At 35.1% G+C, this 21,546-nt stretch overlaps 1 protein-coding gene across 1 annotated transcript in view; it reads left to right on the forward strand.

Annotated features, from left to right (window-relative positions):
* The window catches only part of lrp1bb (low density lipoprotein receptor-related protein 1Bb), a 257,531-nt gene that overhangs the window by 81,854 nt on the left and 154,131 nt on the right, over positions 1–21,546 (forward strand). The window contains exon 3 of the mRNA XM_052566199.1: positions 8,741–8,878. Coding sequence (XP_052422159.1) covers positions 8,741–8,878 — 138 coding nt within the window. The remainder of the gene's footprint in view (positions 1–8,740; positions 8,879–21,546) is intronic.

Below are 21,546 nucleotides of genomic sequence, written 5' to 3' on the forward strand. Positions count from 1 at the left end.
TACAGCGTCTAACACTTCAGTTTCATCCATCGCACCCAAAGATAAACTGCAGCGCTTTACAACCATAGGACAGGAAGAGCTAAATAAACTTATCACTGTATCTAAACCAACAACATGTTTATTAGATCCTGTACCCACTAAATTACTGAAAGAGCTGTTACCTGTAGCAGAAGAAACGCTTCTCAATATCATAAACTCGTCGTTAACTTTAGGACACGTCCCAAAACCATTCAAGCTGGCGGTTATCAAGCCTCTTATTAAGAAACCAAAACTAGATCCTAGTGTACTGGCAAATTATAGGCCTATTTCAAATCTTCCATTTATGTCTAAAATTTTAGAGAAAGTTGTGTCTGCTCAATTGAGCACCTTCCTGCATAAAAATGATATGTATGAAGAATTTCAGTCAGGTTTTAGGCCCCACCATAGCACAGAAACTGCACTTGTTAAAATTACAAATGACCTGCTCCTTGCGTCAGACCAAGGCTGCATTTCATTTCTAGTCTTACTTGATCTTAGTGCTGCGTTCGACACCATAGATCATGACATACTCATAGATCGATTACAAAACTATACAGGTATTCAAGGGCAGGCTCTAAGATGGTTTAGATCCTACCTGTCCGATCGCTACCATTTTGTTTACTTAAATGGGGAGTCATCTCATTTATCATCAGTAAAATATGGAGTGCCACAAGGATCCGTCCTAGGTCCCCTTCTATTTTCAATATATATGTTGCCCCTTGGTAATATTATTAGAAAATACGGAATTAGCTTCCACTGTTATGCTGATGATACTCAGCTATATATCTCAACGAGACCAGATGAAACTTCCCAATTATCTAAGCTAACAGAGTGTGTTAAAAATGTAAAAGATTGGATGACACACAATTTTCTCCAATTAAATTCGGATAAGACAGAGATATTAATTATTGGACCAAAAAACACTACACAGAATCTTGTAGATTACAATCTGCAACTAGACGGATGCACTGTTACTTCCTCTACAGTCAGAAATCTGGGTGTTATATTAGACAGCAATTTGTCTTTTGAAAATCATATTTCCAATGTTACAAAAACTGCATTCTTCCATCTTAGAAACATTGCCAAGCTACGAAACATGTTATCTGTTTCTGATGCAGAAAAGCTAGTTCATGCATTCATGACCTCTAGACTGGACTATTGTAATGCACTTCTAGGTGGTTGTCCTGCTTCTTCAATAAACAAGCTACAGGTCGTCCAAAATGCAGCAGCTAGAGTCCTTATGAGGTCAAGAAAATATGATCATATTACCCCAATTTTACAGTCTCTGCACTGGCTACCTATTAAGTTCCGTATCAGTTACAAATTATCATTACTTACCTATAAGGCCCTAAATGGTTTAGCTCCAGCGTACCTAACTAGCCTTCTACCACGCTACAACCCATCACGCACCCTAAGGTCACAAAACGCTGGACTTTTGGTCGTTCCTAGGATAGCAAAGTCCACTAAAGGAGGTAGAGCTTTCTCACATTTGGCTCCCAAACTCTGGAATAGCCTTCCTGATAATGTTCGGGGTTCAGACACACTCTCTCTGTTTAAATCTAGATTAAAAACACATCTCTTTCGCCAAGCATTCAAATAATGTTTCTTTTTAATTGTGAGTGTAGTTGCATCTGTTCAAAGTTGCATTTTTATTCATTAGCTTGGGTTAAACTAATTTTACTTTGTTGGATCAGCAGCTATGCTAATGATGTCTGTATTTTGTTTCTATGTTTCGCCACGGGATTTACATCCCGTGGTAACTAGGATTTAAACAAGCTCCAGTCTGGATCCAGAACACCTGAGAAGAGATGATGCTGACTCTCAGAGGACCCCAGATGATGCTAACCTTGAATCAACAAACAGAACTAACAATTATTGCTAAATGTGTGACTGAATCATATAATAACTTAATAATATTGATAGTTCATCGTCTAGCTGACTACGTCTTGTATTATTATTATTATTTTTTTTCTAAAATCCTGTCAAATGTGCACAAACTACTAGCTACTACTAAATATTGTAGAAACATAATTTTCTGTAAAGTTGCTTTGTAACGATTTATTTTGTAAAAAGCGCTATACAAATAAACTTGAATTGAATTGAATTGAATTTATAGCAAGCTCAGAATGCCTATGTTTTGCATTGTTCATTAATGCTCAAATCGGTCAAACTGAGAAACCACAAGGAGCTTTTATCATGTATGAAAATCTGTTGTACATAAGTGGGGAAAACACAGGAAAAAAAAGTGTCTGTAGTTGGGAGGAGCAGAGTCGGATAATGCTTTTGTGTGTTAATGGTTAATATATGATATAATAATAAATTAAGTTATTAATAAAGAAATATATAAATAAATACAGGTCCGCCAACTAATAAGACATTGTATTTGCAGTTTGTAGAGCTTATTTGATTATATTTTCTGTACATTGTGAGATTGTGATAAATTAACGTGAGTGACAGCTTTTTAGTTATAATGGACGTGCTATTTTGTCACTTTCTAGGCTATAATCAATTCAGAATTTCAATAAAAGTTGTTTTACATGCTACATACCAACAGGATCAACGGCCATATAACCTGTAAATGAAGCAAAGTTTCAGGAGTGACATATAACCCACATACCTCATATAAATGGGGGATTTACTTTCGAAATAGCTTGTTTGCAATCGGGGTTAGTTGCTTATCCTATATCCACTGCCTCAATGGCAGGCAAGTATTTCAATAGAGTTGAAAAATTGCTCCTCTTCATAATATAAGGATCACATCCAACATATGTTGTGATTTTCTATTTATACCCTTCTCTTGTATTAGTGTCTAAATCAGTACAGTACGGACTTTCCTCCATCTCATCCATTCTGCTTTTCACTTTCTGCCCTCCATCTGAATTTTGCACGTCATCAGAATCATGTGACTGTAAACAAGCTCTTTGCTCAACAGTTATTGCACACCACCTACATGAGAACTACATGACGTGTCTAAGATAAACAGTGAAAAAGAGTTGAGGTTCAATGAGTGGAATAAAGGCAGCTGAATATATAGTATGTGGCATACAATTCATCTACGGTTTCTTGCCAGGCAAAAAAAAAAAAAAAAGGCTATTATTTTGCTCTGTTTCTTTTCATAGCTGTAAATGTGACCAGCAAGTTTACGTTTGATTTTTCTCATTTACATTTATGCTTTGAGGAGATATACCTTCTTTTAAATCACTTTAAAGTGTTGCAACAAAAATATTAGACTCATTTGCATATATATGAACAATGCATCTTGAGGCTTGTGCTCTTGTGCTGAATGATGATTAAATAACCATACCGAGGCCTCAAACTCTGAGAACCCCATATGGAGGCCCATATGATCTCTCTCCTGTGAAAAATAGACAGCACGTAAACCGCGGATGGGAGCCATAGGGGTGTCTTTGAGGAATAACCATTGTAGAGTTGTCCTTTGGCTTGTGTTTTTACTGGACCTGAGGCTTTTCTTTGGTTCTGAGAGATATTGGTGAGAGTGGAGCTCAGAAGGCATGCCCAGGGACCTCATGTACTGCGAACAGTTTGCTTTCCTGTCCAAGGTCAGTTTTAAACTGGCTTTTCTTTCGCGAATGCCAGTGCACTGAACATTTCAAATGTCACTGACCTACAGCAAGGGAGGGAAAATAAATACCGTGTCTGAGTGACTCTGTGTGTAGGAGAGAAAAAACAGATTGCAGAAATGAAGATAGAGGAAAACACTCTTACCGTAAACAAGAAATCACTTTAGGAGTGTTTAATGTGGGAGTTTAATATACAATGTCGGCAATGTTATAGAAAAATATATACACTGGCAGAGGTATACACATAATCATTAAAAGAAAACTGGTTTACATTGGTAAATCAGAATATGGGAGAGTAAGTATTTCTGGTTATGGATAAGATGTATTACTCTTAATCTATTAACTTGTGCATCATTTAAATGGGCTGCCCATTTACCACCCCCTGTTGCTGTACAGAAATGCATGGGATTTTTTTTTCTATAAAAATAAAAATGCTAATAAAATACTAATAATTATTTTCAGGTGCACTAATCATATTAGTTTTTGCTGTGATTTCAAAATTGCCATTGAGAATTAAATTTGACAAGTTTTGGTATTGACTACTGAAATGCTGGCAAGGTGTCATCCCTTGAGCTTGCCATGAAAAATGTTTTAATTATTTTCCTCAAAGAATTCATTATTTTAGATTCCTTGATTAAAGAAGCAGAATGGATGATTTCATATGAAAGCCTTTCGTTAAACCTTAAGTAGATGGATTAGCTGATCTCTCTTCTTTTACATTGAGAAAAGTGGGTAGATATCACCATGGTTTTTTTAATTAAAAGCAGTATGTGAAAGAGAAGGGGACTGGTTTATTTTGGCAGTGGACTATCTTTAAAGTGACACAAAAGCCATTCCAACAAATTAATGAAAGGGCCAAAATGCTGTTCACTTGTGGTGGCCCTACTTTGTATGGAGCAGGAGTGCATTCTCCATCTGTATGCTTATTGTTCAGCTCAAATCATTTGATTTCCTGAGACTCCTGGTTTCTTTGGGCAACTAATTGAGGCTCGTATTTACATTTCATCCTGAAGTCCTTTTACAGAGCCAGACAGCTGAAGACCTTGAACAGTAATGAATTCTAGTGAGATAATGTATGCATTTGTAAGAGAACTTAAAATGTTATACCTTATATATATATATATATATATATATATATATATATATATATATATATATATATATATATATAATGTATCAGTGCAATTACACCAACTTTAGACTAGCTCCTCTTCAACATCAGAGGTTGAATAGCAGTTTAGAACTTCAGCCTTCTACAGCCTTACTTTATAATGTATTATTCAGTATGCACAGTCCTGAAATGGAGTTGGCTATTTATTTTATTTGTTTCATATAGTGAAACCTGTAACAAATATTATGCCAATAAAACAAATAACTGGCATAGGTGCACATTTTATTTTTTTTTCCAAATTATCATGTTTGGTTGATCTGTTTGAATTAGACATACAGAACATTGGGCTATGTACACTTTTATGTAAATCTGTAAGTATGAAAATTTGCTCACCTAAAAACTATCAAAGATGTAGATGAGTTTGTTCCTTCATTAGAACAAATTTGGAGAAATTTAGCATTACACTACTTGCTCTTCAGTGGATTATCTGCAGTGAATGGGTGCTTTCAGAATTTGAGTTCAGAAAGCTGATAAAAACATTGCAGTAATCCATAAGTTATAAACACTTATAAACTTCAATTAATGTTGTGTAATGTGAAACACTCCATATTTTTAATAAATTAATTGAGATGTTTTTAACTTCAATTAGTTGCTTCGGGCTTAAATGCAAGTCTTCTATCCATAATATTGATTTCTCCAGTGAAACAGTCATGAATCAGGTGAGAAATATGCACAGATCAAACAATGTTGTAAAAAAGTTTCAATCAGTTCTAAAAAAAAATGTGACCCTAGACCACACATCCAGGCATAAGTAGCATGTGTATATTTGTAGCAATAGCCAAACAAAAACAAAAAAAACATTGCATGGGTCAAAATTATCGATTTTTCTTTTATGCCAAAAATCATCAGCACATTAAGTAAATATCATGTTCCATGAAGATACTTTGTAAATTCCCTACCATAAATATATAAAACCTTAACTTTTGATAAGTAATATCCATTGCTAAGGACTTCACTTGGACAAATTGAAAGGCAATTTTCTCAATATTTAGATTTTTTAGCACCCTCAGATTGCAGATTTTCAAATAGTTGTATTTCTGCCAAATATTGTACTTGTCCTAACAAACCATAAATCACTGGATATTTATTCAGTGGTACCTTTGTGGTACAAGGTCACAAATATGTTAGTAGATTTTTCACAGTAGGATGAGTTATTTTGAATTATGAAATGGTGTTTTGGCTCGAAGCGATGGTTTAAAGTTAATGATGGATTTGTTTCTTAAAAACACAAAGCTTTTCACTTTACAAGTCATGTAAATTAAAAGGCCAAAGGCATACATATTCACAATAATTCACTATAGACTGTTATCCTATCTCTTTTTTTTTTCACAATTTTCCTACATGCAAGTATGATAAGCATGTGTTTTCCGTCTCCACTTTCATGAGTTTTCTCATGATGGAGGATGTTTCACCATGAGTGCTATCTGGCTTCTAATTCGGTACAGGGTGAAGAGACAAAATTTCCTATCATCCCTCAACTGCACAGACGCCATCTGTGTTATCCAGCACGGTGCATCTGAAACTCCTGAATATTCATCTCTCCCTCTCATCTGATTAGATTAGTCCCCAATCAGTTTGTGAGTGGAATGATTCTGTATTTGACAATGCAGTTTTATTAGGATAATCACAGTTTGTCACAGCCCCTCACTCCGCTGCGTTAACAGAGCAATACATGTGACACGGGCCCCTCGATTGTTTTGCTGCCGTATTTACTCATGAATAATGGAAAAGTGCCTCATGAATGCATAATTTGAGAGATGTTTGCCAGTATATCTGTACAGTTTTAATTGAAAATTAGCATGGCTATTAATCAACATATTTGGGCCCCAAAATCCCTCTGACACTGTTAAATCAGCTGAGCTGTGTGTGTGTGTGGATGTATGGCCAAGGATTGAAATAAATGGTGTTTTAATTGAAAAGCCTGTCCTGTGTCTTCTCCTCAAGCTCTCTGAAGAAAAGCCACGAGGTTGTGAGGTTGATTAGCCTGCCTTTTGTACTCACGTTTGAAATATGAGTATGCAAAGTTGAGGTCACTTACATTTGACTTTCCCTAATTTAGAATATCCTTGGGGCTCGGAGAGAGGTGAAAAAAAAAAAAAAAGTTTCAGTACATTTCCATGACCACGAAAACGGGAAACGTCTGTGAGAACAATGGGATACTTTGGCGAAATGTGAAAAGCATAAATGTGCATCGGCGGATAAATCATACACTTGTTATATGCTAAGGGATGACAGTCCCCCATTAAACGACCCCCTTAATTACAGCGTCATTTTATCTCATGAAGTCTAAATGAAAGCTGATGAATAACCTCGACTCTTCCGGAGGATGTTTTCAGTTGTGTAGGATCAGAGCTCAGAGGAAACTGGGACTCCGGAGATTTGTAAGAGGTCCTGTCACATGAGCTATAAATCTCACGCTAAGTGGCTGTGTTGCAGTTATGGTAATTGATACCAATGTAGTTAAGGTGCAATGTGACATATTCACAGTGTGCGAGATGGAAGTCGATGTTTCACTTAGACATGTTTTATGTGTTCTTGTGGCTGCTCAAGCAGATGAGGGTCACCTATGTGCTTCATGAATCTTTAAACAGCTGCTTGGTGCAGCCGTGTCAATAGATATCTCAGAGGCTTTGGCTCCGTCTCTCTCTTTCGTCCTCTCTTTCTCTAGCTCTCTTTCTCTTACACACAGAGTGATTCAGAATAGCTTAGCAGCATAGCCTACATGCGAACGTCTGTTTACTGTACAGAATAATGCCTTCAAGTAAACTCATTTGCATTTGTGGCTGCATTTACAGACTATTGATGTATTTTTTTTAAAGGAGAAAAGGGCTATTTACAGCAAAGCTATCATTTACTGCATGCAACCTGTTTTAGTGAAGCTTTATTGTTTATCTGGAGTGCTATCTTTGTAATGGTCTGAATAATATTATTTCTGGAGTGTTTTTACATATTGATTCTAACCGTTGTTTATTTAATTTTACATTAAATTCATAATTTGGGGGGGGGTTATATTAAGAACCTAGTTTATAGAAAGTATGTTTAAAGTGCATTGCATTGTGCATTGCAGTGTGTGTGTGTGTGTGTGTGTGTGTGTGTGTGTGTATGCACTGCATATAGTAATAAACAGTAATATTGTGAAACTTTACAGTTTACAATAGCTGTTTTCTACTTTCATATATTTGACATTATATGTTACTTCTGTGATGCAAAGCTGAATTTTCAGCAGTCTTTACTTTAGCCTTCAGTATCAAGTGCTAGTTCGGAAATCATTTGAATATGCTTATTTGGTGCTCAAGAAACATTTATTATTATTATTTTTTTTTTTTTCTTTGATGAATAGAAAGTTCCAGAGACATCCAAGAGAAATTTCAACATTTATTTGTAATCTTTTGTAACTTTTTTTGATCAATTCAATCTGTCCTTGCAGATTGGTTATAAATAGGTAAAAATTAGTCATTTCTACGTTGTTATTATTTCTACTTTCAAACAAATACCAATTTGCTTTAATGGTTTCTGCAACCTCATTGCACGGCAGAACTTTACTTTTACAGTAAGAGACATATTGGCTTTAAGTTGCTAATTAAATTAGCATTCATTTGGATAAGAAAGAGCAAGGTTGAATTGTAAATGAGAAACCTGTATCCATTCTATTAGAACTTTTCTAAAGGACCATCAACAGGAAATGATGCTGAAGAAAAGTTTAGCCACAAAATGAAGTCACTCTGAGGCTGGCAGTGCATTTTAAGCTGAATTCAATCAACTGGATTGTTTCCCATTTTCATTTGCATCCCTCAAAGCTTAGCAAATTAAAGCAAGTGACATTTTTCTGAACCACGTAGATTTGCATAAAACTGTCTTAGCAGTTATCAAAGTAATTACTGACAATACAGTGAAACTGTGTGGATGATATGTTTTAACTAAAAACACAGCTGACCTGTATGACCAGACCTCATTCTTTTCTGTTCTTTAGGTAAGGTGGAGGTGATAGTCAGATGTCCTCTAAATCACATACAGTGTATTGGGACGAGAAAGTGCATTCACTTCAACAAACTCTGTAATGGGGCGAAAGACTGTGAGGACGGTTTTGACGAAGGGGTACACTGTCGAGGTGAGTACTATAAATTATAATGTCTTTGCTAGTCAGATATCTATCTTGATATGTCAATATCAGTAAGCTCACTGTTTGGAAACAAACAGCCTTTATATTGACAGCGTAATGCTGCATATCTTTACATAAATTGGTTTTACGCTAATGGAAGGCAAACAGGTGAATGACGCCGCAGGTGTGATGTTGGACACTATCAACTCTTGTTCACAATCATCCAGACCACAACAACAAGCCGGTGGAGCCACCTGGTCTCTGTGATATGACAATACCGACTCAGCAGTTGGCATTGGGTGGATGCCCGTTAGTAGAGGCGGCACACCTCAGACTGGCCAAGAGTGCGACCTTTGGTGAACTGGAAGAGTGTGGCACCCAGCTGGGTAGTGCCATGAGCAGCTGATCCTGCTCTTTGATCCAGAGCCTGGCTGAAAACTGGCTAGTGATCCATATAAACAACATCAGATTATAATGTCAGGTGGATTGCTGGGGGGTCCTGAAGGGTTGGATCAACAACATGTTTCTCTAGACTTGAGAGACTGGTCGAAGAATAATAATTACTTTTGTAATACCTGAGAAATATGACTTATGTACATGCTATTAGGTTTGCTTACAGAGTTGTATCCAAAAAAATGTAGTAATCTCATTGCATGTGACTCTTTTTCTCAGAATTCTGTTATTATCTCAGAATTCTGAAATTATATTATATTGTATTGTAATTTCAATAAAAAGTCAGAATTGTAAAAAAAAAAAAAAAATCACAATATCCTTTATTTTTATCTAATAGAAACACATTTTATGATTTATTTACAGCAAATTGATGTAAAATTTAAACTAGTCCCAAAAGACAATTTAGTTTAGATTAGTCTTTATTTTATTTAATTTAATTTTATTTTATTTTATTTTATTTTATTTTATATTTACATCGCATTTCTCATTTTTTTGTATTTCAGAAACAAGCTTCCATAATTGTTAAGTAAATATTTTATTTTATTTTATTTTTTTATTTTTTAATAATAAAAAAATAAATAAGCCAAGTTTACTAACAGCTGAGCTAAGATTCATTATTTATGGGTTTTGGAAATTGTATTAAAAAAAAAAAAAAAAAAAAAAAGATAAATATAATTTTTTCACTAAGTATACTTTAAATTGACTTCAAATTATATTTCCTCTCATAGAAACAATGGAAAGCTGCCTGTTTTTTTGTAGTGTCTACATTGGTATATAAACATGACATTATTAGTTGTATTACCCTGTATTGCCACCATATTAGCTAATTCCTTATAAGCCAAACCTCACTTCTCAGGTTTATCTGCCCTAAAGGAAGGGCTGACCTCAAAACATCTTTCTCTGATAGAAAAACCAATCACCTTCCAGTGCAAGGAAAGAGACTGGTCTAGTTCAGTGGGCAGAAAGATTAAGGTTTTGACTTGACGTATTGCAGATAAAGAGAGAGGTGCTCAGAGCCTGAAGTGATGTATCACAGAAAGTTATCCTTGGGTGTTAGGAAGCATTAAGAGACATTATGTTCATTGTTCTCCTCCTCCATTTGTTTGTTTTTAGATACAGCTAATTAAGCAAGGAGTGCCTGGGGCAATAAATCCTTTTTTTTTTTTTTCATTCCCCTCTTGCTCATTTTGCAGACTTCTGGGCCTCAGTTTACTTCATTGCAGTCCTAACGCAAATGTTCCCTTACTCAAGTGTCTTCATTCTGTTTAGTCTTTCACCTCTATATTGATGTTTTTGCAGCGTGTGTGCAAGGAAAATTACATTAGCTTTTAAACCCCATGCAGATGTTGGTAATGATACGTAAGACAGATTTAGAGGTTGCACAGAAGTGGAAAGTCTGGACGTGTTTTTGTTGGTGATTTAACCGTCTGCAGAACTAAGCAACAGAGTATACTTCATCAAAAGGGCTAATTGAATGAGCAAGCACTGGCTGCTGAGTTGTTTGGGCCGGGACATTCGACATGTGTTTCCAGCCATACACCTGCAGACGGGAGGAAATGAGGTCACCGCGGAGAAGTTGGTTCATGGCAGCTGGTTCTCCTCTGAAACTTTCCCTCCCCCTCTCGTAATGAATATACATAATGAATCCCAGGAGGGTATTACGCAAAACTGTGGCCATATGGAAGACAAAGACAGCATTCTATTTCACCTTCACACACTTCTGCAATTCTTTATTTTACTGGTTGTCCTTCAGTGGAGTGGAGACTTTTTTCTTTTCCACCGCCTGGCCGCCTCTTTTTCACTGTGCAAAATCTGGCTCCTCTCAGCCAGTACTGCTTCTTGACAGGTGGAGATGAGGAGAGGGCATATTTGAATTTAGGAGCTCTTAGGTGGGATTTTCAGAAGTTCCTCACAAGCTGTGAGCATACAAGTGGCAAGAAAATGTCTGGTGACAGCATTTGGTCATAGTAACAGGTGGTTATACACATAAGGTCTTTCAAAGGGACTGTCAAAGACTTTTTTGAATATTTTCTTTCAATAAGCACAGGTTTTATATTTTCTTTTTGGAACTGAGTGGTCCTAGGCTTTATTGAGTGCATTTACGTGCACATTCTTTAACTAGTTATGCTTAATAAACCTCATGGTCATGTAAACGTGTTAAACCTTTTTTCTTTATCGAGGTATGTTCATAAATGGCTTAGGAATAAACTGATTGACACAGGTGGATTTTTGCCTATTTTCGCAACTTTTGTCAGTATATAAACACCTTAACCTGCCTTTTCTAGGGTAATTTATGTGTGCATGTGTGATATGTAACAAAAAATGTCCAACCACAGCGAGTGATTTGCAGAGGAGGAAGAAGTATTTCACAAACTTTTTTTTAACCCAAGAATTATCAAAAATGTTTTCTCATTTCATGCAGGCATAGGACAAGGGCTACAGTTGTACAGTTTTTTGGCTAGAAAATGATTTGTGAAAAGCAAGCTAATATCAAAACAAATTTTATTTACATTGTCTTTATGCTGAAATGCAATAACAAATTAACACCCTTAGGTAATTTCATCGATTGTGGTATGTGCTTGTATTATGTTCAGTCATTAAAAAGCAGCTCATAATTCCCTTTCTCAAAAGCAATTACATACCAATTAAAGTAATTACAGGAGTAGAAAATAAAAAAGAAGAAAGCTTAAAGTCTCTTTCAGTACAAAGGAAGTCTCTTCACAGCCCTGAGATATGATTACAGAAATAGTTCTCTATATGTGTTGCACATTAAAACTGCCTGCTTACTGTTGTACAGTCTGGATCCATTGAGATGCTTCTCTCCCATTTAAAGCATGAACAAAATTTTATCTATGCCTAAAGACATGCACAGCAATTAAACACAATTTAAATGTTGTTTTAATTTAATTTCAATTCAATTCATTCAATTTCTCCCTGCTCTGTAACACGCACTTTCTCTCTCTCTCTAGTTTTTTTTTTTTTTTTTGCCTCTTACTCCAACTTTGCATGATATGTAATCACAATAACCTGCTTTCTGTCAGTTTATTGAAGTGCTCATGTGTGATACGTGACAGGAACGCATTATTAGTGCTGATTTAAGAGCATCTAGACCAAGCAAGCGTCTTGAAGTAAAGAAAGAAGGAAATATATCACAAAAGACTTTTTCATGGCTCAGAAAATAATACAAATTTGTTCAGAGAACATGCAGCAGAAGTAGAAGTAGTTCAGTCACAATTCATAGTTTATAACTGCATGAGAGGATAATATACAAGCTGGAAGTTTCCCGACATGTTGCAAGCTTAATTTAACATCATCTGACAAATGTATGGAATACTCTTGAGTCAGATATGCAATTGATTATATTTTGACGTCACTACTTGGAAATAACCTGATTTATTAATCAAGTCATGTAAACGCAGCTCACTTGCATTGTCAGGTTAATGATGTTTATGTAAATGGGGAAAACTGATTATTTTAATAAGCTGATATTTGTGAATTATCAGCTTACTAGTGTGCATGTAAATGTGTTCAATTAACTGTTCCAATAATTCACTTATTTTCACATAGCTATGAGAAGTGTTATACATAGATACATATGTACTGTATTAAAGGGGACATTTGACATTGCTAAAAATAACATTATGTTGTGTATTTGGTGTAATGCAATTTTATGGGCTTTAAGGTTAAATATATATATTCACAGTGCAAAGTTGATATATTTCCTCAGCAACCAGCTCGGATCAGCTCTAGGCATGACGAAACAGATATCATTCTCTTTTGGAACATCAAACAAAGTAGTTTCGCTTTCACAATGAAACACACAGCATCTCCACAACATGGCGGCGCGGGAATAACAATACTACAGCCAGAATGAAATTATGCCTCCTTTGCAAATCTTCCCACATTGTGATGTAGAAATGGGGAGTCTTGTTAAAACAAGCCGTTTTAGGTATGAGTGGCTGACTCTTAACATTTGTAAAGAATATCTCTTTGGATTTGAGATTTTATTCTTTGCAACTTTCCAGATCTTCTATATATATATATATATATATATATATATATATATATATATATATATATAATTATTATTATTATTAATCTTGCTGACCTATCGTCATAAGTATTGATGCAACCCTACAAAGACAACTTTGAAAATTAACTATATTATTCAACAAAACCTTGCTGAAAGTAAATTAATCAGTGTGCACATCAGCAGGCATTAACTTGTCGTAAGTAAAACAAGCATCTGCATAGTTGTACAAATTTGGAGATGTCATTGTTAATAGATAACACTTCTTTTGCAAAGTAATGAAAAAACATGTCACAGATGTACCTTCCCTCCCTCGCTTTGCCTCTCAACAGCATTCAATTATTTCACTTGATTAACTTTTAATTTCCAACAATTCCTATAAACAAACAAACAGTATCCCCCAGGGTCAGGATGGCAGCGGTAACAATGGTGCAAATGAAAAAATAAAAACAAAATATCCACAAATGCAGTGCAAGCCATTTCCTGTTTTCTCTTCAGTTTAAAGAAAAGTGGAGTGCATTCACCTACACATAAGCTATTAGCATATTTATTGAATTTTTTTTGTGCAATGATATGTAATATCATCCAGAATCCATGAAGCGTTCCCCTTGCTAGCTGCTGGTCATTTTCAGATGAAACCGATGATGTTCAGTGATGCTGTACAGTTTGTGGCCGTTCACTGTTGTTTGAAGATGGCTCATATTGTTAGTCTCAGCGGGTCACACACCTTTCATTATCAGGCTACCATAAATGTGAAAGTCAAGTACCTCATTTGAATGGTATAATGACAGTGTAGCACTCAATGTGGAGTTGACTGTGCTTCCTTTGGGGATAGTCCTAAACTGTAATGTGGGGTCAAGTTTGTGCAATAACAAGAAATCACCATTGACTTTTTGACCCGTTTGAGTTCATAAAGGCATAGGCTAACTCTGGAGGATTAACCCAGGAACCAAATGCTTCTTAATCCAGGATCCTTCGGTCAGTTTTAGTCTCATAGTCACATTATTTTCACTAATAGGATTATCTAGAAGAGAAGGAACAGTCTTTTTGGTAATGATCGCAGCAAAGCTGGCTAATGGTTTTTATGCATGACTTTTGTGGTGTTTTAAACTGAAGGTTGTGTGATATTCCATGATGAAACTCACACATGCCAACACTTAAAAAAAAATTTTAGAAACAATTAAAACTTACAAATTGGTTATTGCACATTTCAAGGAAATATTGAAATACAAAAAATAAAATATTGTTTTTATTATTATATATTTTTTTATGTACTCCAACAATCTTTGTTGTTTTATTAACATATTTTTAACAGTAAATGCTAGAGCATTTAACAAGTTAAACTCTTTACGCTGTAGTAACTCTAAATGCTGTGACTGACTTAAAGCTTGGCTTTTTCACTGCTATTTTTTACTTCTAGAAATGCCAGGCTTTTTGCATTAGTGTTTGACGTGCTTCTCTGTTTTCACTGTATCATCTGAATCATCTGTCAAATCATTACCTTTTGTAATATTTTGAAAGAACCCAATACAATCTGGAGATATCAAATCCAATTACAGCATTATTCTTTCTCTGTAGAAAGGGAGGTTAAAAATGTATTGAGACGCTAAATTTTTTACACTGATGCTTTTGTCTTGCATATTTATGGGAATTTCCATCACTTAAATGAATACAGAAGATAATTCTTAATGCTTATTGCATCGGGATTGACAAGAATATGCACAGCTTGGACATTATTTAAAATATATATATAATAAAGTAACAAACAGATAAAAAATATATAGTTGTTTTAAATTCAAACTAATTGAAATTAATACTCTATTTGACTGTATTTTCTATCAAATATAATTTTCAAATTAATTCCAATCCATCAAATAATACCATCAGCCTTGGTGAACAAAGTGTTCTTCCAAAACATTGTATTGCATGTGTATATCAAATTTATTGCAATTTAATTAAGAAATGCTTTGTGGACTTTTCATACACAAACATATGTTGATAAATATGGCATTTACTTTAACATCAGGAATGCATGAAGTTGCACACATACTGTGTGAATTTTAATTTGTCAAGAGAGTAAAATTTGTAACAAATTGAATTCCTCTCAGAGAGGCAGGCCTACAGCATGCTTATTAAACACTATTGCTTCTTCAATGGCCATGGCTTGTGCAAAGATCAGCATCTTAATTTGGTCCCAGATTAATTAGGGGGCCCTGAAAACCAGGCAAATGATTGGATTAAGACAGACCTTGGAGAAACAAAGGCCATGAAGGTCTCCAGAGCTGGCCTGTAATTAATCCATATGGGAAAGTAAAATAACAGACTTCTGCTGCTCTTTCTTTTCACTCATGTTTGTGTGGGTGGGGTAATAAGTAGTTTTCAGGCCATCTGTGTATTACTTCAATAGAAGAAAGAATCTTCTCTAAGTTATTGATAAGAATAACAACTTTATCATTAATTTGCCACAGGTTTAATTTGATGTTTTCCAAGTTCTGTTGAGCCTCTCAATGAAATGAATAATAGTTGGAGATGTGATCTGTTGGGCAATGCATAAACATGCATAAAAATTCATAGGCAAAGAACAATTTTCAGCCGTCCTTACGTCAGTCTTCGATTTTACACCCTTCCTATATGCTGATTTGGTGCTCACTATTTTCATTGTGTTGTCTAAAGGGATAGTTAAATGAAAACGCCACCATTTTTCCATATTCCACTATGTTTTCCCTCAACTTAGACAAGCTGATATGTACCTCTCCCGTCTCAGTGAGTACACTCAGTCGCTGTAGTGCGCTGCGCCACTATGCTAGCCTTTATCTTAGCACCATTCATTCCTTAGGATCCAAACAGGGATGAATTTAGAACCCACCAAACACTGCCATGTTTTCCCTATTTAAAGACGGTTACATGAGTAGTTACACGAGTTCTAAGCAGATAAAAAGTGATAACTATAATGTATGGTGGAAGAGCACTTTGCAGCACTTCGACCTTGGCGCAGTAATATCACCATTTAAGTGTTTGGTGGCTTCTAAATTCATCCCTGTTTGGATCCCAAGGAATGAATGGTGCTTAGCTAAACGCTAGCATAGTGGCACCGCGTGCTACAGCAATTGAGTGCACGCACTGAGACGGAAGAGGAACGTATCAACCTGTCAAAGCTGAGGGAAGAACATATTGGAATATAGAAAAATGGTTTCGTTTTCCTTTAACCCCAAAATAAAAATGATGTCATTAATTACTCACCATCATATCATTCCAAATCTGTAAAACCTTAGTTCTTTTTCAGAACACAAATTAAGATATTTATCTGAAAACATGCACGCATGTCAAAGACTGACATGGAAGAGAGAAAAAAAGTTGTTAATTGTTTTTTTTTTTTTGTACACAAAAAGTATTCTCGTAGCTTGATAAAATTACAGTTGAACCACTGATGTCACATGGACTTTTCAAAAAGGTCTATACTACTGTACCTTTCTGGGTCTTAAACATCTCAGTTGTGTTGCTGTCTATGGAAACTCAGAAAGCTCTCGGATTTCATAAAAAAAAATTAAAAAAAAATGTTTTTTGTTTTCTGAAGATGAACAAAGTTCTTACATGTTGGTCTTACAGGTTTAGAATCACATGATGGTGGGTGACTAATGACAGAATTTTCATAATCGGTTCACCTAACACCTTAATATTTTTTGTGAAAATTATACTTTCTTATGATTCATTTATAGATAAGATTTGTGTTAATACAGTATAATTGCTGCCAGTTTTGATCTATTTAGCTTGGCTATACCAATAGAGCGGCAGAAACATATATTCGCTCTCTTGAGGGTAAGTAAATGAATCTCCCTTTAAGACAATAGTTTGCATATTGGACTTACTTTTATTTGAGAGTTTACTGTATTTTATTGTATTTTTGAAAGTCACGGGATGCTGTCATCAAGGTCAGCAAGTGAGGACCACCATTGATCTTTTGCTACTGTATGTTTTTCAAGGCTTTTAAAGTTAGTATCTGTCCTTGACATTTTTCTGTAGGAATTTTAAAGAAAAGGTCCCTTAAAAGGAGATTGTTCCCACTTGGCTAGGCCAGGGAGTCAACAGCTTACTGGTGGCCCCTCGTGTGGCAGAACACCCCGAGGACAGTTTGTGATGCACAAGAGGAGGCTGGCTCAGCACAGGAGAGATGCGATGCTGGATTTATGGCAGTGGTGACAGGGCACAATAAGCATCAAGTGAGCCTCGTCACGCACTGCCAGCAGCATTCCGTTATCACGCCCCTCCTGTGGTAAAGCTTCATGTGTGCTGGGGCGACAGTGATTGGAGGGGAGGCTGACCCTCTGTCACAAGAAAAATAAGTGCTTTGCCATGGAGAATATAAAGGTTTACTGCTTCTGGTCCCAAATTCTTGAAACATTCTAAAGTAAAATTCTTCTTAACTGCTATTTTCGTCTTGAGAATAAGTTAAGAGTATTTTGCATTAAAAACAAAACTTTTGCATAATTCCTGAAAATAATGTGTCTCATTCACTAATAATTATGTGGATTATTTGTATTTATAAGATGAATTTGTACAAACATTAATTTGTTCTTAACTTTGTTTTAATGTTAATGAATCTGGAATATTTTAAATAAGCAACTCTGTGCCAGAAGAAGCAGCCAAACTAGTGGCATAAAAGGGCTTTCCACTAAACTCTCCATTATGGCCTTTGTTAATTCCCAGCAAACATGTTATACTTTCTAAAAATACAAATTTTCATCTGAGAGATGCATTGAAAAATCTTTGAGCAATGCTGCTTTTCTCAAAAACCGCTCGATCACAATAAACACCTTTAAAAACAAACCAAGATTGCAGGCCTCTTATTAGTCAGCTGCACATATGCATATTTGTATTCATTTTAGTATGGAATTTATTGTTGAATTATGTTTTTCTCTTGAAAACATGCATAGGTAGATTGGTGTTTATGCATCATTACTGAATGAGATCATAAATAGCATCTTAAAGTTGGGATAAAAACTTTTAAGTACCAAAAGTTAAGATGTTTACTGAATGTATTAGTTTATTTACAGTATCTAACCATACAATATAACACTAGCTGTATAAAATAATCCAATAGGGAGCTCATTTTTAATTTAAGAAATTGTAATTTATAATTTTTAGCAGCATCCAGGGCATATGAGAGCACCCATAACCAGGACACGTTCTCTCTAGCAATACACACACTGTGATACAGGACACAATTATAAAGTGCAAGAAAGACAGAGAATGAAAGAAACGATGCAACATTTACAGAATGCAAATGATTGCAACAAACGACTCTACCTAGAAATGTTTCTTTAAAAATAACTATTTAAAATAAAATTGAAAAAACACAACAAGAACAAGTGCTATACTCATGTCAAGCCAAAATATTCTCACACAACATTTAAAAATAAATTTTTGGTGGACTGTCCCTTTAAAGATGTGTTGTACTTGTCACATGACTCTGTTTTAATGTTTAGAATTCTCTGATATGACTTCTGTAAACTTTTCTTTAACTTTCCCTAGTAAAGCCATGACAATTTCAGCATCAGCAAAAGACATTGTTGTGAATATCCGTTTGCTACGTGCCGGGTCATGAGAGCTTACTGATGTTTGAAAGCAGATATAAGGATTAGTCCTGTCTGTCAGCATACCATCTCATCCCTTTGCTTGGGCTTTTGTCTCCACAAAGCAGGTTGCATCCAATAAAAAGTTCATGAATGCAGCTGCTTAGAGTTATGGAATACCTGTATGAATAGCAAGATCAGATCTTAAACTAGTGTAGCTTTTTTTCTGGACTATCAAAACACAACAGGTCCTAAATGTGCTGTAGGCAATTTTAGTTCAACCAGATGCTCTTTCTACAAAACCCCAACCTCCAATCAGTCCACCAACCCCATGTCAATAACCTGAATGTCCAGAATAACATGCAGAGAGCATGCATGAGCTGCATAATGAGCATTTCGGTCAGCTGTGTGACTGAGAGGGAAGAGTTACAAGAAATAATGTGAGGACAAAATAAACGTATATAATTTTATGTTTGTAGTTTATTTAGAATATATTTAATTATCCCATAACATAATTTAATATCCACTTGCGAGTGCAGATAAACACATTATTAGGAACAATCAAAGCTGACTTTCAAAGCTGATTTTTTTGCATCATTACTCTAGTCACACAATCCTTCAGAAATCCTTTTAACAATCAGATTTTCTACCAAAAAAAAAAAAGCATTTATTATTATTATTATTATTATTATTGTTATTATTAATGTTAAAAAGAGCTGAGAATATGTTTTCAGGATTTTTGGGGATAAATTGAAAGAATGGACATCAAGCTTTTGAATGGTATAGTAATGTAGTGTATATATTGTTATTGAAACTTCATAACGTTTCTCTTGATTATACATTTAGTAAGGAATTATATTTCTGAAAAGGTCTAACGTGTCTAATGTCTAAAAGTGTAATGTTTACAGGTTATGTGAAAACTAGTACAAGTATATAAATAAATAAAAAGAGACTTACTCATGTTTATGATCTCTGCTGAATGAAGCGTTTCATTCTTTTTTTCTGAGGAAATCCAAATCTCAAATCCTGAGGTAATCCACATCACATCTTTTTGGGGTAGATTATGCCTTATTCCCCTCATTGCAAAGCAAACGGTAAAATAAAACGGCTGCATTGTTTTTTGTTGTGTGGGCATTTACAAGCCGCGCACATCAGTGAAACATTAGAATCTGAATAGGGCGTTCAGCGCGGGGGCGTGGTCACATTAGAAGATAATGAAGGGATACTCCCTAAATCTTTGTTGACTATTATCCAACCTGCATTTGCAGATTCTGTAGCAAGCATAGTTCCATTTAAGCATGGCACTGCTGCTAGGACATATCATGAAACTTATGAACCCATAAATCTTTCATATCTACTTTAGCATGGCTGCTACGTGTCTCAGCCATAAATTTAATTTTCACAGACCATCTGCGTTTGTTTTATCTGTCTGATTTCAATTGCACACATAACTGGAAAGCACTTTTTTATTTTATTTTATTTTAAATGAAGAAACTCAATAAATGTTACTTTATAAATATTGTATTAGTATTATTCGTAGTAGTAGTCATATTTTTATTGATTAATAATGCATTTTATTTTGGTTTGTATTAAACTCAAGAGTCAAGAGTGTCGATGGATGCTAATTTTATACATGTTTTGTTAGTAGTTGTAATAGTAATAATAATAGTAGCATGTAAATGTATGTAGATTGATGTATAAAATCTGTATTATAGGATGCACAGGGCAGAAAAAGAAAATGTACAGAAGTAGATTTGGTTTGATACAATGAATAAAATATAACCAGATATATGGCTTGATTCTATTAATGAATGCTCTTCTAATGATGGTAATCAGACACTAGATGTAGGAAATCAAAAGAACAGATTTGCATACATTCCTTTAATGAATGTTAACAGTCACATGTCTTGTAATACCTGAAGTTAAGCTCTTCTTTGTGAGGGCTCATTATTTTAGATCGGAATAGTGTCTTATTCACATGTGTTTTTGTGAAGCTGTTAAATCAGTTGTCTTTGTAGCAATTGTAATTATGCAGCTGAATCCACACCCACAAATGTCTTAAGAGTGCAGTGAACAATAGCCGGTTGGAACTAAGGAACTGCCAGATGATTTAATATGTGACAGGCAGACAGAGGGGTTCAGAGACGTGCTGATGTGGCCTTTGTTGCACTGTATGAAAATAATTTTAGGTTGTTGCACTAGTATTCCACTGAGACCTTCCAGAGAGAATGACAGACGGCACAGCACGCAAGGCAGACAAAAGACACCTCGAAAGTGAATTTTAGGGTCGTCTTAGTAGAAAATTGTCATGTTATGCTCATTTTGTCAGATATTCCACACACAAAATGCAATGCATTTTTGATTTTTGCCTTACAGGATCTATTGTAAGAGCTCAAATAAATAAAATAAGTAAATAACTTCAAAAAGTATTATTAAAGTGGTTTGGGGTCTCTATGTTTAATCCAAATGATAGAAATTATGTTTTGTGATTTGATGTTTATAGCTTACAGTGACATTTTTTTATATGACTGTATGTGTAACTACGGAGCCCCGCACATGGCATACAGGGAAAAAAGTAGGCTAAATCGTGCACACGATTTATTATTTTGTTCTCTCGATTTGCT

The sequence above is a fragment of the Carassius gibelio genome, chromosome B9 (genome assembly GCF_023724105.1).
Source record: "Carassius gibelio isolate Cgi1373 ecotype wild population from Czech Republic chromosome B9, carGib1.2-hapl.c, whole genome shotgun sequence".
In the NCBI taxonomy this organism is placed as follows: Eukaryota; Metazoa; Chordata; class Actinopteri; order Cypriniformes; family Cyprinidae; genus Carassius; species Carassius gibelio.